Here is a 16,248-nt window from a genome sequence, read left to right on the forward strand (position 1 = left end):
TGGAATGTTGTCTACTCACGGGGCCTTGTTTCGACTTAGGTCTTTCAGTGCTCTGTCAAACTCTTTACGCAGTATCATATCTCCCATTTCATCTCCATCTACATCCTCTTCCATTTCCATAATATTGTTCTCAAGTACATCGCCCTTGTATAGACCCTCTATATAGTCCTTCCACCTTTCTACTTGCCATTCTTTGCTTAGGACTGGGTTTTCATCTGAGCTTTTGATATTCGCCCCAGTGGTTCTCTTCTCTCCAAAGGTCTCTTTAATTTTCCTGTAGGCTGAATCTGTCTTACCCCTAGTGATATAAACCTCTACATCCTTACATTTGTCCTCCTGCCATCCTTGTTTTGCCATTTTGCACTACCTGTCGATCTCATTTCTGAGACGTTTGTATTCCTTTTTGCCTGCTTCGTTTACTGCATTTTTGTATTTCCTCCTTTCATCAATTAAATTCAATATTTCTTCTGTTACCCGAGCATTTCTACTAGCCCTCGTCTTTTTACCTACTTGGTCCTCTGCTGCCTTCACTATATCATCTCTCAAAGCTACCCATTCTTCTTCTACTGTATTTCTTTCCCCATTCTTGTCAATCGTTCCCTAATGCTCTCCCTAAAACTCTCTGCAACCTCTTGTTCTGTCAGTTTATCCAGGTCCCATCTCCTTAAATTCCCACCTTTTTGCAGTTCCTTCAGTTTTAATCTACGGTTTATAACCAATAGATTGTGGTCAGAGTCCACGTCTGCCCCTGGAAATGTCTTACAATTTAAAACGTGATTCCTAAATCTCTGTCTTACCATTATATAATCTGTCTGAATCCTACCAGTATCTCCAGTCTTCTTCCATGTATACAACCTTCTTTCATGATTCTTGAACCAACTGTTAGCTATGATTAACTTATGCTCTGTGCAAAATTCTACCAGGCGGCTTCCTCTTCCATTCCATACCCCTATTCCCTATTCACCTACTACGTTTCCTACTCTTCGTTTTCCTACTATCGAATTCCAGTCACCCATGGATATTAAATTTTCGTCTCCCTTAACTATCTGAATAATTTCTTTTATCTCATCATACATTTCATTAGTCTCTTCGTCATCTGCGGAACTAGTCGGCATATAAACTTGTACTACTGTGGTAGGCGTTGACTTGGTGTCTATCTTGGCCACAATAATGCGTTCACTATGCTGTTTGTAGCACCTTACCCGCATTCCTGTTTTTTTATTCATTGTTAAACCTACTTCTGCATTACCCCTATTTGATTTTGTATTTATAACCCTATATTCACCTGACCAGTAGTCTTGTTCCTGCTGCCGCCGAACTTCATTAAATCCCACTATATCTAACTTTAACCTATTCATTTCCCTTTTCCCTTCTAACCTACCTGCCCGATTAAGGTATCTGACGTTCCACGCTCCGACCCGTTGAACGCCAGTTTCCAGTTTTCTTTCTCCTGATAACAACGTCCTCCTGAGTAGTCCCCGCCGGGAGATCCGAATGGGGAACTATTTTACCTCCGGAATATTTCACCCAAGAGGACGCCATCATCATTTAACCACACAGTAAAGCTGCATGCCCTCGGGAAAAATTACTGCTGTAGGTTGCCCTTGTTTACAGCTTTCGCAGTACGAACACAGCTAGGCCATTTTGGTTAGTGTTACAAGGCGAGACCAGTCAATCATACAGACTGTTGCCCTTGCAACTACTGAAAAGGCTGCTGCCCCTCTTCAGAAACCACACGTTGGTCTGGCCTCTCAACAGATACCCCTCCGTTGTGGTTGCACCTACGGTACGGCGATCTGTATCGCTGAGGCACGCACACCTCCCCACCAACGGCAAGGTCCGCGGTTCATGTTTGAATATGTTTCGTTATTCAGTTTAACAATTTTACTTTGCTCTTAAAACCTTGGGACTGAATAGTACCTCCAGCTTCTACAAACCGGAATTCTGTTATAGATCTCGATCTTGCGATAACGTTTAGTAAAATATGCACAAGGAATTCTGTTATAGATCTCGATCTTGCGATAACGTTTAGTAAAATGTGCACAAAGCATCTTTCACGTACATGAGCCTTGCGCATGCTCGTTCTGATTCACAACAAGAAACAGATGGCTGAACTTATGACTAGAATGATATTTTTATAATGCCTATATATTTTTAACGCAATAAATATCAAACTAAAATATGTGTTCATTAAGATGACTGTAATGATTGAGTTGCTGAGTTGATATTCGTTTACGTTAATTGCCGAATATTGTTAGCTTTTCTATTTGACAACTTAAGATTCTAAAGCGTGCACTCGAATAAAACGGACGAATCGACGTATAAAATAATTGTGTGGCCTTAATGGGAACAGCCCACATACATTTCATAGGTCTCCATCAAACTTTATTTAAACGTCACTGTCGTTCTTAAATCTAACGATTATTTCCCTCACTGTCCTTTCCACAAAATGTTCCTTTGACCATCCTTTCTCTGTAGTGTTCTGCGTGTGATTGACGCTTCCTTCCAATCTCACACATGATGTTTTCAACAGATTCGCTGCCTTGAATGTCGACATTACTAGGGTGTTGGTATTTTCGTGAGTATAACTTTTACTTTGGATGTAGATCGACCGTTCTGGGTTGAATTTGGTATTAACGTGTCTACAAACAACTGTGTAAACTTTTCACGATTTATTTCTTCGTTGTTATTTCCTGCTTCTTTGATTTAGAAAGCAAGAGATATTTTGGTAGAAAATTTTAGTACCTTTAGGCAGAAAAATTATTCCGTCTCGGTTGCCCGAAGACACTGATATTCTTCTTCTTTGTCGTCGTTCAGGCATGATTCAGAAGAATGGCAGAAAAGACCCACGATCCATCAACCAACATCACTTCATAGGTACTGAAGTTATGGATATCCCACAAAAATTTCCATCAACAGTTTGTAAGCACAGATATTTCCAGTGATCAACTACAAATAAATACGTACTACTGCCTTGAACAGACCTGCTACCTTCAGGTAACGGGTAATTATCCTCATGTTGGAAACTACTTTTTGTGATAATGATCGCAAATACGATAACACACTGCGTCCAGAGGCGATTTATCCACGTAGCAAAAGACACAGGTTGCTCGCAGTGAGGGGCCGGCTGTCACACTACTGTACTGTGCCGTCACATTAACGTCACCACTTGTCAGACGCCTTTTGCAGTGCGGACTGCTGCGAGATGCGCAGGAAGAGTCAGTGTCCTGTGCAAAATCTGGACTCGCAGACTATGGAAGCATCTGAAACACGATATGAAGTGTATAGATAATCCTTATCAGCTGAATAGACAGTTTAGCTAGGCATCTGCTGAAACTTGTAGAAAGTAACTTAACACTTGAGGGAGAAAATTTCTCGGGAGAGACATAGACTAGGAATTACAAAACTCATTAGTAGGTGTGTAGCAGGTACAGTATGTGGATCTAGGTCTGCCGAGAGCTGCTGGCAAGCGGGGTGCACGCAGACCTCGTAAGGCTCATTGAAGAGATACTTGATTGAGAAGTAGTGGCACCAGTCACGAAAGCTGACAATGACCGGGAGAGCGATGTGCTGTCCAATCCGCATACACTGACGCCTATCGGCTGAACATGACACGGCAGTCGGTCGGTACTGAAGGACCTTCCGAGGCCATTTAGGTCATAAAGACAGAGAAAGAGTAGGTATGTGGATATGAAAAGATTAGTATGAAATGTAAGACGACGTAAACCTGTCTAAAATACATTGCCTGCGAAATTTTTTAAGGAAAAAATAAATAAAGAAATAAGTGTGAGTCAATAATTAATTGGTTCATATTTTGAACAACTGAGTAGTTGTCAAAGAAATAGTTCCCAATCATCACCCTCCCCCCCACCCCCAACAAACTCTAAACAACAGAAGAAAAATTTTGAAAAAACAAGCCTTTTTAAAAATAAAACTACAATAAAATTCAAAATTAATCTTAAAGTATTATTTATTTGACTAGATGTTTTCAACACAAAAATACCTTGCACAATAGAAAAACTGTGCTGCGCTTGGCTTTCAGCAAAATAAATGTATTTAATAAGTCAAATGGTTCAAATGGCTCTGAACACTATGGGACTTAACTTCTTAGGTCATCAGTCCCCTAGAACTTAGAACTACTTAAACCTAACTAACCTAAGGACGTCACACACATACATGTCCGAGGCAGTATTCGATCCTGCAACCGTAGCGGTCGCGTGGTTCCAGACTGTAGCGCCTAGAACCGCTCTGCCACAGCGGCCGGTCTTAATAAGTCGTCATAATCTAGTTCCTCTACTGCAGTAAACATGCAAAATGACCATTAATGTAATCGATCTTGCAACACTGTTGACATTAAATAAGTTTTGAAATGACGTAAGAAACAAAAATTTCGTTCAGTACAGCAGGATGATCAAGGAGTCGTTATAAGCAAGTAAACAAAGCGCACAAAATCTGAAATTAGTCCTCTTGCCCATTTGTATTTGTTTAAAAACTTCACAGCAAACCTCAAGTTTTTTGCCAACTCATTTTTCCTCTACAAAAGTGGTAAAATGATTTTTCTATCGGTTACCGGTGTTACTCCGTCAAAAGTTTTACTATTTCATCGATGACATCGAGGATGTCATCGATGAAATAGCGTTTTCCAACAATTTAAAATTTTCACGGAATTATTTTCAAACGGACTCTTGAGTGAACATTTGATCGAAAATGTCAGAATAGAAATTTCTGAAAAATTCTTGAATCTTTTTGAATCTTATTTTGATCGACGGGTTTAGGAGTTTTTCACTGTTGCAGAAGTTTAGGCTCGTCAAGCCAAATATCAGCAACAAGTTGAACACTTTTGCGGCATATTTCCTCAAATTTAAAATCACTAGAAGCACTTAAACCATCAGTGAGAGTTTTTTTTCTTACGATTCGAGTGTACATAAATTAGGATTCTGAAATTCTGTGTTGGAAATTTCTACCCGACTAAAAACTTCAACAAGGATTGTTAAATAAATATATTACTCAAAACTTTGCAAATAATCAAATACTATCCGTAGAATAAAATCCATTTTCAAATCGTCACAAATGGCTCTGATTAGCTCAATTTGGGACACGTCACAAATTTAATCTAATAAAATTAAAAAAATTTTAAAAATCATTCAGCAATTTCCATCTCATCCATAATTCTGGACAAGACTGGCTGCCATCATTTCGAGAATTTCAGACTGATTATTATGGTGAAGCCATTTGTAACCTTTTGCCCACATTTTGTACTCGATCCTTTAATAAGTCATAAAGCTGGGATTTTCTTCTTTGCTGGATCCCTGTTTCGCCAGTGTCTTTCATGTGCTCAAATTTTTCAATAACACGCTTCGATCATTCATCAATCGTTTCGATTTGAATTGTGATATTTAGTGAACGACGCTAATAGCTTCCACATTATTTTAATGCTTCGTTTCAGTTAATTTGAAAATAACTTTTTGGACGAGTCCTTATCCGCTCTGCTACATGTTCCCAGTTCGAAAATCTATCATCAATCAAACACTTTTTTTTAGATTTCATAGCCTACCTGTCCAAAGTGACCACAGTTCTCGCTCAAACCCTTTAGTTAAATAAAGATTTGACAGATGTTTATACTATCTTTGTTGAACTGAAGCCATAGATTATTCTTCCCCCAGTTTTTAAATATATGCAGGAAAACAATACGTATGACGCGAATATTCTATAATACTGTGTATTTTTTATTTATCTGTATTTCATATACGTAATATATGTCGAAAGTTCGAAGTCATTTTTGTGGAAAATGCTTGTTAAAATCCTTTTTCACAAAACGTAGAAATTTAAGCTGTATGCACATATCCACTAAGAGATGCTATGTAGTTTGTTTTTGAACTATTATTTTACCAACATACTAAGTATTAGTCAAGACAGCAAAACTACCCGTCACAGTCAATATTTACTATCTCCTACCATACAACAAGGGGGAAGACCACTGTTAACAGTAGCTAATAGGCGTAATTACATCTCACCCATTGGATCATGTTCTTACCTATAACAAAAGAGTTTCTAAGAGTGAAGTTTGACGTAGCTAGGGAAAATGAATCAGTAGCCCACTACTGACATTCAAGCTGGAAGCTAGAACATCTTTATTAAAGATGGAAATAAAAGCAATAGAAAGCTGTGGAACAAGGAGTACAGCCACCTTTAATTAACTTTTTTTTTATACCGTCACGCAACTATCCACCATGGAAGCCTGTTGGTGTATCCATTTTCCGCAGTAGCTATACAAATGTTCGTTTTCCAGATTGAAACCTTTCTTTCCTGCTGCAATGTATATTTATTTACTTTCCAGATGCATTTTGCCTTTTACATTAAGACATCTTCAGTGAATTTAATCTGAATAATAGAGTTCTGTTTTTATATGCGACACCTAGGTTAGAAAACAGTTCAAGCTATAATTTTTACCTTACTGAATTATTGCTTACTGTTATACGTTTTTGCAGTCGAAATTTGTCTTTCTTTTCTTCTAGTCACAGGTTTAACACAGTACTATCACTTCATTTATGACACGGCTCTTATAGTACATTTTCATGGAACTCTGTGATTTGTAGCTGTCATATTTCGTAAGCTAACGGCAGTGGAACACCACTTCTGATCTGGCATTAACTGATTTCTTTCTTTTTCTACGATAAGTGTAAGCAATTTCTGTCGAAACTGCTTCTTTATTCGGTGTCCCTTTCCTTATTTGTGTACTTAAATGTTGCCAGCCTAACGACTGTTCCTTGTTGTTCTCTCTCTCTCTCTCTCTCTCTCTCCCCCTCTTTCTCAGTATGTGTGTGTGTGTGTGTTTGTGTATGAATGTGTATGCCGGTGTTTATCTTACTTTTTGTATGTACTACAGAGATGTTAACGTTATGTTAAGAATTTAGGAGGGTTGGATTGTGCGAATCTGTAGCAGAAAGTTGAATGCGGATCTTATTCTGTCAGGGGATTGTTTCAGAGCTCTAGGCGTTCAGACGATTGAATTTTTGGTGTAGAGTTTATTTGGAGTGATCAAAAAAGTAAGGGGAAAGGTGTCTTCTAGCGTTATTCTGATGGTCGTCTGCTTGGGTGTTATACTAATATTTTATCTAATAATGTGACCAACAAGTTCTTCGTCATGTACACTTGGTCATTTGAAGGTGTCCTTTCGGCTTAGGTTTTTTCTGTATGATAACTTTCTTGCAAGATCAGAAGGCCTCTTTTAATGTTTACTGTAATTATTTTCGTATCCCTTTATCTAGAGTTTGGGTTGTGATTATGTTCTCTGAGATATTCTGCAAATGTGAAGTGATTTGTCCCAAATTTGCTGGCGCTCATAGTTTTTTTGTACTGAATAACAAACGTTCTGTATGATTGCCCTCCACGCCTTTCATCACTTTTCTTAAATTGTTATTGATTTATTTATGCTTCATGATAATGTCGATCTGTTTTGGTTATTTTGGGATACATTTTTGGACAGAATTATTTATGTCTTGTCTTCTGACAATGTTCGTGATTTTACGTCTGAATTTGTTTTTGTATTTCAATGTGTATCAAGTTGTGTGTTCCCTTTTATTGCCCTGATCAATCTTCATTTTTATGGTACTGAGTGTGTGTTTTGTGTAGGGTTGTGTACTGTTGTTCTTTGTGGCTTCGTGTTAATTGTTATTGTTTGTCTTTTAATTCTGTTGTTTGTGAGTATGCTACTATTGTACTTATTCTTTATGTCTGTCTTTATTGTGATGTCTGGCTTGTTGTAGTTTTCATTGTGGAATGGTACTGTTTTGAGTCTATAGAGCATGTGTCAAAGTGTTACTTGGTTTTGTTATTTTGGATGGTTTTAGATTTGGTATATCCTTGTTCCCATTGTTGTGGGTTTACAATAAGTTTCAGACATGTGCTGAATGATTTGTTTCTAGATTTTTTACCTAAAAAGTTACTTTTATCGTTGTGTTCTATTTCTATCTTATGTATCTTGTCAATGTCAACTCGCAATATATCAGCTATTAGTTGTGTTTGGTCTCTTTAGCAGAGGATGGAATCTACACATCTCACTCAGTATAATGTGTCATGTTATTTTACGTTATTTTTGTAAAAATGATCTGTTCAACAGGGTTTCTCTAAAATATTTGCTACGGCTCCCGCAACTAGATAACCCATATACAATCCATCACATTGTATATAACATTCACTATTAGAGTCGAAGTAGTTTATTGCAGCGTAAGCTGTAATGACATGAGTGATTTCTTAGTTAATTAATGACGAAATTGTAGATTTTCAGTTTGTCTCAATAATGTCTGTTTCCTCTGTTACAAGTATGCTGGAATAAATACTTTCTATCTTGAATAGAAGAAGTATTGCTACATTTGGAATTTTTATATCTTTTTTGTGATATCAGATATTTGACAGTTTTAATGGTTCTGTTTTCTTGTAACTAGATGCTTTCTGACATTTGACAGTTTTTATGGTTCTGTCTTCTTGAACTTAGACGTTTTCTGACACTGTTTTAACATATGTTGATCAAACTGTAAATTGTTCTTCTCTAAAATTTGATATAACTGTGATGGGGCTGTTTGGCTGGTGGATGTATATGTTTTCTCCTCTCTGTGTTATCCGGTACATGATCTACAGTTTTATTGCGTTTTTACTTTTTTCTAGCGTCTGCCTGTTGGGCCTGAAAATAATTTTGTAATATTATTTTGTAATATTATTTTTGTCCCACATCAGTCATGTGTCTTTTGTTTCTACAGTCATGCCACTCTGTCTGGAGTGTCAACCAACTACGATCGACTGCAACCGTTGTCACCAACATCAATGCTGTGAGAAGATGGACTATGTTTAAACATGAAGAATGGGTGATGGTGGCAAGTGGCATTTGATTTGAGGCGCACTTTTCAACAAGGCAGTTGGGCGTGGATGTATCTCTACAGTAATCATGAAATTGAGCGCTATTACTGTTATTTCACTTCTAGTTCCATTAATTAACAATCCTATGCCTTGCAATTCTAGTTTCATTATCCAGCTGGTTAGTCCCTTTTATAGTGAAAGATAATTACTTATATTTATTATTTTGAGCTTTTCCTTGTTACAGAGGCCTATCTCCAACATAATAATTTACTCGGAAATTACTACAGAAAGAATAAACGTTCTTAAACTATATTTTCAAAATATTCCTCCAGGTGTTTAGATCTTGTGCGTCCTCTTCCTCTGCGCCCATTCTCCTCATTATGTGCTGTACATTTTGGAGCCAAGTGCTCATAGGTCGTCCTCCTCTTCTTCTGCCCTCCGGTTCCCACTTCAGTACCAATTTTGTTATTCTGGCTTCCTCTTCCACATATAAATATGGAGTAAGTCCAGTGATCTCCAGTTTTCTAGAATTTTGCCTGATGAGCCAAAACTTGTTTCTTGCACTCTCCTGCTTCCATTTTCCCTAAGGACAAATGCATCGTTCGTATCATCCTTGATGGGCAAATAATAACGTTTTCAGTAACACAGTCTTTAAAATCTGCTACAGACATAATGGCATGAGCACCTCTTTGTCTAGAAACGATTAATATTCGTGAATTTGTTTCTATATACCTTTCCTAATTCTGCTGTATAAATTACTGATGTCCTCATTACCTGATGTGCAACATTAAGTTTTGCATGATACCAATTTCAGGAATTGCGGTATCTTGTCCCACAGTTGGCAAAACTTCCATGTACTCACGGAATTCTAAAATTCCATTCCTACAAATGAACTGTGTTGTCCCCAATGATACCAAATAATTATTTCCTGCTGCTAGTAATTTATGTGTTGGAGTCCCTAGTCTTCTTCCACCCACGAGGTCTACACTAATCAGAGGTGCGTGTGCACCGGTGTCGACTAAAATTTACGATCTTTACCATTTACAAAGACCATCAAACAACAGTACTCTGACTTATGGGAATTCTTTCCAATGGACGAATCACCCCATTTACATCTTCCCCTGTTTATTCGTTTGCCTTGTGGCCAAAACGCCCACATCTGTAACATTGAAGTCGACTGCACTGCACCTTCAAAACATGCGGTCATTACGAACTGATCCTTGTGTCACAGTCTCACGCTAGCTCCCTTTAAATACACCATCTGTCCAGCTGTCGCCATGAGTTTGTCCTTGGAATCGATGACATTCACAGTGGTAGCACTCGATTTCATTATTAATGTAGAGTCACATCCACGCCCAACTGCAAACTTAATGCATGGTTCACTATAACCTGCTAAATTAAAAATAGTATATCTCATTGGTACCAAATACGTCTCTTTAAAATTTCCTCTGTATTCTGATAAATCAACATGTTCTGTAGGTGTCACAAAACATACTTTGGACGCAGCATGCCCATCAATACACGTAAACTCTACCATGTCACAACTAAAGAAAGAGAAAAATGTCTTTTTGTACTTAATATTTTGCGGTTACTGCTATAATGAGTGAACGTCATAGATGCAGACCAGTGTCTCCAAATTCTAGCCAACAGAGTCGAACACTTCTGATGCCAAATACTCTGATGATAGCATCAAAGTGCACGCTTCTGGCGCCAATTTACACAGGGCCGAGAGAAGACACCTCTGCGTGAAATCAAGTTAACTGTTGGGTACCTGCGAAGCGTCAGTTACGCTAGTGCACATTACTAGAGTTGAATCTTTTATTCTCAGTATTTACAAGTCGGCTGGGGTTCCGCCTATCCATCTGCGTGTTGGCTTCTAGCTGACGTCCGTCAAGTCACCTCACCGATTGCACACACAGACAAAGTTTAGCGACCCTGGTACGAGCGATCAGCTGAGGCCGCTGCCAAGCGTGAGGTGTTCTCGAGCAGGCTACTGGTGTGTCCTCAGTCCCACTCTATGATGAACCTCGATGGCCTATCCACGATGTACGTGGCGTCGGTAGTCATGTGGCTGATTGATCTCCTCCCTACCACCTGGAGGCGCCTAAATGTTGAAAAGGAACATGTGACTCAAGAGGCTCTGTTGCTGGCTTCATTGAAGTGCAGCGCTGGCAGCACTCTGTGATGTGGTGTTGTCAGAAGAGAGTCAGTTCTTCCATTAGTAAATGGTAGGTGGCGACAACCATCAAGTTAATCAGGTGAAGGTCATCATCTTGAGTACATCTTTCTCTAGTTCATAGACTGTGCTGGAGCATCTATAACATAGATTCGCAGAATCGAGTGCTATTACTGTGAATGACATCGATCCCAATGATCAACAGATGGTGTGAGCTGGAGAGCTGGGGTATTTAAAGGGAGCTAGCGTGAGGCTATGACGCGAGGCTCAGTTCGTAATGAGCGCATGTGTCCACGTTATTTTACTATATTCACTTAACAGGCTGTTAACTGCTGTGCCAGTTCCTCACTTGGCGCTCTTGTGAAAAAGAGTTTCTGGCAACATGCTTTACAAGCTAACGAATATGCTTGTCTCTCTTCCTTTGCTTTTCTGTTGCAGTCTCTTTTCTGCTGAATGTGTATCCTCACTCGACAGACAGTCCTGCAATGTGTCCATGACCTGACCCACTTGCGATATAATGGCTCGCTTCCCGCTTGCTTCTCTGTCTCCGGTATGTCTTGAGTTAGCTTTTGACAAAGTGAATTTCAATAAAAATTTTCTAGTTTCTACCCCATACTATTCTGTGCCATAACAAATTCTGAGTACAGTAACGAAGTTTGGCAGTCGTTTAACTTTAAATTTTAGGCGAATTATTCCACTTAAGTGTAATATATCAGTTGGAACTAGATTTTAGCGTCTAGCTAATCGCACAACAAGAATTTGAATGTCAGTTGTGTATGAAAAGTTGGTGAAACTATAAACTTATTAAGTGACGTAGATGTGTTATCTTCTGTGCAAGAATGAACCCAAACCGTGAAAGGGGACGACCATCTTGCAATAGGACAGTATTCAGTGCAGCCTGATTCGGCCAGCATCTGTGATGATCTGCACAGGGTGTCAGTTGCGTATGTTTTTGAGTCGTCATTCACTTTGGACTAGTTGGGACTCTGGTTGTTTCCTGATATCAGTTCGACAGAAGTTGTGATTTTCATGTAAAGCAGTTTGGGACTCCAACTTCGTGCACTGATGCTGGACTTTATATCAGTTTGGTTATGACGGGCTTTCTGCTACTATCGATATTTAGGTTATAGCATCAGGCGTTGGCTGGACTCTGATTAGGTGTGAGTTGGTGTAATTATTGCGAAAGTATGAAAAGACAGTGAAATGATTTGTCCTTTTTGGGACATTTACCAGTCCAGTCTCTAAGACAAGTGGTGATACATCGTAGCTTATTCTTTGCACAGTATCTGGGCACCACAAAATGTGTGGGTAGGTGTTTCGCTCGCTAAGTGCTTCCAAGGCACAGTGTTACGTTACGGCGAATACTGGCGTCTTCCGAATTGCATCGCAAGAGAGACAACACTGTACACTCCCCGTGGAGGTCACCAGAAAGCGGGAACGTACCATCAGAACAGGACAAAATGCAATGTTCAGTGTCAACGTAGTTTATTATTCGTGGGTTACAGTTACTGTATAGGGTTCCCTAGGGGAGCTACTAACAGCGGAGAGCGTCCCACACGTCCTCGAGGATGGACAGGACGCTGTAGAAGGTCTCCTCGCTGGTGGGGATGATCTGGTCCGGGGGCAGCAGGAAGCCATACTGACCCTTGTCCCTCAGCTCCCACAGGAAAACGTAGGGCACGCCCAGCTTGCCCTTCACCCAGTCGATGCTGCCGCCAGTCGCAGGGTCTATACACACAGAGACATGCAGTCAAACGTTTGTCTGATGATACCCAGTGGTCGACAGCACATAGTTTCTGCACTTACAACTTATACTTTGCTCATAGTCAAACTGTAGGTAACTACATACACAGTTTGTTGAGGTGATGATGAGACAGACTGTACAGTATAATGGATAAGACGAAATGTATCTGTTTAAGATAAGTAATAATAGTCCAGGAAACGCTGAATCAAAGTTTTGAAACCAAACTTGTGTGATAACTTAACAAGCAGAATACAAAAATTTGCAAATAATTGTTTGTACGATGTAACACATCGTAATTTAATACTTACGGTACTAATACGTTAAAGTGTAGGCAAACCTAACAATGATGCTGCCATACTTTATTTAGGTGGGAGAAGGAAACTCCACTAACACAAAAAAGATGACTTAATGTGATACATTTCCATTGTCTATCTTGATGTAAAAGTATTACTCGACAAAAAAGACCGAAGACCTGGCGCAGAGCTCCATAGTGTTAACTGCCAAAAAGCGACTATGTTTATTACTGTTCGCTCCAATTTTGTTATAAGTGAAGCGGTGTCACTCGCTGTATGTAAATCAAACGTTTACCAGCGCCTTTGCTTGCAAAAAAATCCAGTGTAGCAACACTTCAACATCATTTATTCAGAGTGTAACGTGTATGAACTAATGGTTCGTCCGAGTAAACCACTGGCTGTCTTAATTCTGAAGCTTCATATTCTGGTAAAAATTTAATGCAGTATGCCGTTTTGTCAATGTTCTCTCGTTCACACATGTAACGATTCGCTTATAATCGCATCTTTTAAGGTCAAATGCCATAGGCTGAACATTTTTTCTCTTTTCTTGCTCGCCTTGAAATCCAGTTATCTGCGATAAAAGCTACTAGGTTCTCGCAAATTTGGAATTTCTTAGTATTGATCACACTATTGTAGAAACTGCCACCTGAAACACATTTATCCTTATCGCCAATGGGATGTTTGCTGTGGTCGCTTGCTTCATCTTCTTTGGTGTACACCCTGGTTCCAACCCAGTTAGCATGGTGCCTTTCCTGACACAATTTGCGCACCGTTGACTTACTCAAATTTAATTTGACTGAACATTGCGTCGTCTTTTCTGTCATCACTGTCACTCCTTCCGCCTTCTTCAGTAAATTTAATAATGTTAATAGTAAGGCGACACAGCTGATCGCTGAGGCAGTTCCTGTGATCATTCCTTATTCTTGCACTGCAAAGCAGTAACGTGCACTGAAGCACGGCATCCACATGGAGAAGCAGTCGTCCCATCCCGCACTTCACTCGCCTCCAGGCAGGTGAGTCCTCACCGACCGCCAAGCAGCAGGCGCGTGCCTACTTTCCAGGCAGCAGAAGAAACACGACGGTTAACTACGTCAGAATGAAGCGTGAGGCGTAGAGACGAGTAAATCTCCCTGCCATGGTTGTCTAAAGAATTTTTTTAAAGAGGGGGAAAAGCTCGCTGCGTACAACCTGTTAGTCTTACAGAAAAAATGAACAGGCACTTTTTGTAGGAGATTTAATGTAGTTAAACATTGCACTTGGGTACGTTTTTGCTGGAGGCAATAGTTGTTCAATCACTCGAAAGCTGTGGCCTCCAACGAAAAAGTATCATCTATATTAAACTTTCCACAAAAAGGTCCTGATCATCTTTTGTGGAAGACAATAGTTTGTTTGTAGCAAGCGAGAGAATATGAAAACCTTGCACGTGGTTTCTGAAGGCATTGCGGGTTGCATGAAACCATAGGTTGGAACAGCTGGACGCCCTGTATTGTAACATAACCAAGAACCAAGTCAGTTTACACTACAGCTGGGTCTATGGTCCGCTTTGTCAAGTAATATGTCCATATTTGCAGTCTGAAGTTTTTTATCGATTAGTCTTTGTAAAATGGCTTTACAGTTGACTATAATACCAGTACATACGTTTTCCTTGCATGAACAGGCAAATAGAAACTGCAGAATATCAGAATATATCAGCCAAGTAAATCAGTAGGAGATCTAACTCACATACAGTTTTTCGGTCACTGTTCCAGCAGTTAAGCAAACAGGGCAAGCGGTATTTACGGTACAGTGACTTTGAAGGACCACGAACTTTACTCGAATTGTCTCTTTGCAGGAAGCAGTGCTTGTATTTATGTAGGGCCTTCATTGAACACACTACGAGTTGAGCGTGTACTGAGTGTTGAGCACAGCACTGAGTTGAAAGCAATCGGGAAACAGCAGCTACAACCTTACTATTCACAGAGGGTGCTCTTTAATCGTTGTGCGGTGTTTATGGGAGACAGACTCCCTACGTTGTTGAAATTCATACCTTTTTACCTTCGTACACGCATCTGGTTCCATTTTGATGGAGAGCCTCCTGTTTTATACACCTTGCTGGTGATCATCTTTTCCCAGTACTCAAAACACTGTATTTTTCGAAGGGGCTTTTTACGGGAGACGTTCCAACGCCATTCCCTCAAATCCTACTGTTTGACCCAATTTTCCCAAGGTTCCATCCACATCGATAATTTCCTCCAATTAGGATGATTATCTTGCTGCATTCGTTCACCTTCTCAGGCAATGCATTCTGTAGTACCAGACATTAAATAAAATTCGTGAAGGGCCTGTAACGCAAAATGAATTTTAAGCAGTGGTAATCTCCACTATGAAGACATCAGTGACGATGTGGTACCAGCTTCAAAGTGGCAGACTGCTGTTGCTTTTGACACATATAAGCAAATATTTCACATTTTCGACCATTGATACTTGATATCTGGATCCTCACTTCAGCACCCTCTATTGTCAGCATTGTTTTGATCTTCAAGCTTTGCCACACCTTGTCCAAAATCCGAATCTCCTACAGGAGACTGATGCTATATATACACTATGTGATCAAAAGCATCGAGACACTTGACTGAAAATGACTTAAAAGTTCGTGGCGCCATCCATCGATAATGCTGGAACTCAATATGGTGCTGCCCTACCCTTAGCCTTGATGACAGCTTCCATTCTCGCAGGCATACGTTTAATAAGTTTCTGGAAGGTTTCTTGGGGAATGGCAGCCCATTCTTCACCGAGTACTGCACTGAGGAGAGGTATCGATGTCGGTCGATGAGGCCTGCCACGAAGTCGGCGTTCAAAACATCCCAAAGGTGTTCTATAGAATTCAGGTCAGGACTCTCTGCATGCCGTTCCATCACAGGGATGTTATTGTCGTGTAACCACTCCGTCACAGGCCGTGCATTATGAACAGGTGCTCGATCGTGTTGAAAGATGCAATCGTCTTCCCCGAATTGCTCTTCAACAGTGGGAAGCAAGATGGTGCTTAAAACATCAATGTAGGTCTGTGCTGTGATAGTGCCACGCAAAACAACAAGGGGTACAAGCTTCCTTAATGAAAAATCCGACCACACCATAACATCATCACAGACTTCGAATTTTACTGTTGGCGCTACACATCCTGGCAGATTACGTTCACCGGGCAT

At 39.9% G+C, this 16,248-nt stretch overlaps 1 protein-coding gene across 1 annotated transcript in view; it reads right to left on the reverse strand.

Annotated features, from left to right (window-relative positions):
* Window positions 1-12,563: 12,563 nt before the first annotated feature.
* The window catches only part of LOC124788830 (zinc carboxypeptidase-like), a 110,021-nt gene continuing 106,336 nt past the window's right edge, over window positions 12,564-16,248 (reverse strand). The window contains exon 9 of the mRNA XM_047256111.1: window positions 12,564-12,757. Coding sequence (XP_047112067.1) covers window positions 12,564-12,757 — 194 coding nt within the window. The remainder of the gene's footprint in view (window positions 12,758-16,248) is intronic.

The sequence above is a fragment of the Schistocerca piceifrons genome, chromosome 3 (genome assembly GCF_021461385.2).
Source record: "Schistocerca piceifrons isolate TAMUIC-IGC-003096 chromosome 3, iqSchPice1.1, whole genome shotgun sequence".
NCBI lineage: Eukaryota > Metazoa > Arthropoda > Insecta > Orthoptera > Acrididae > Schistocerca > Schistocerca piceifrons.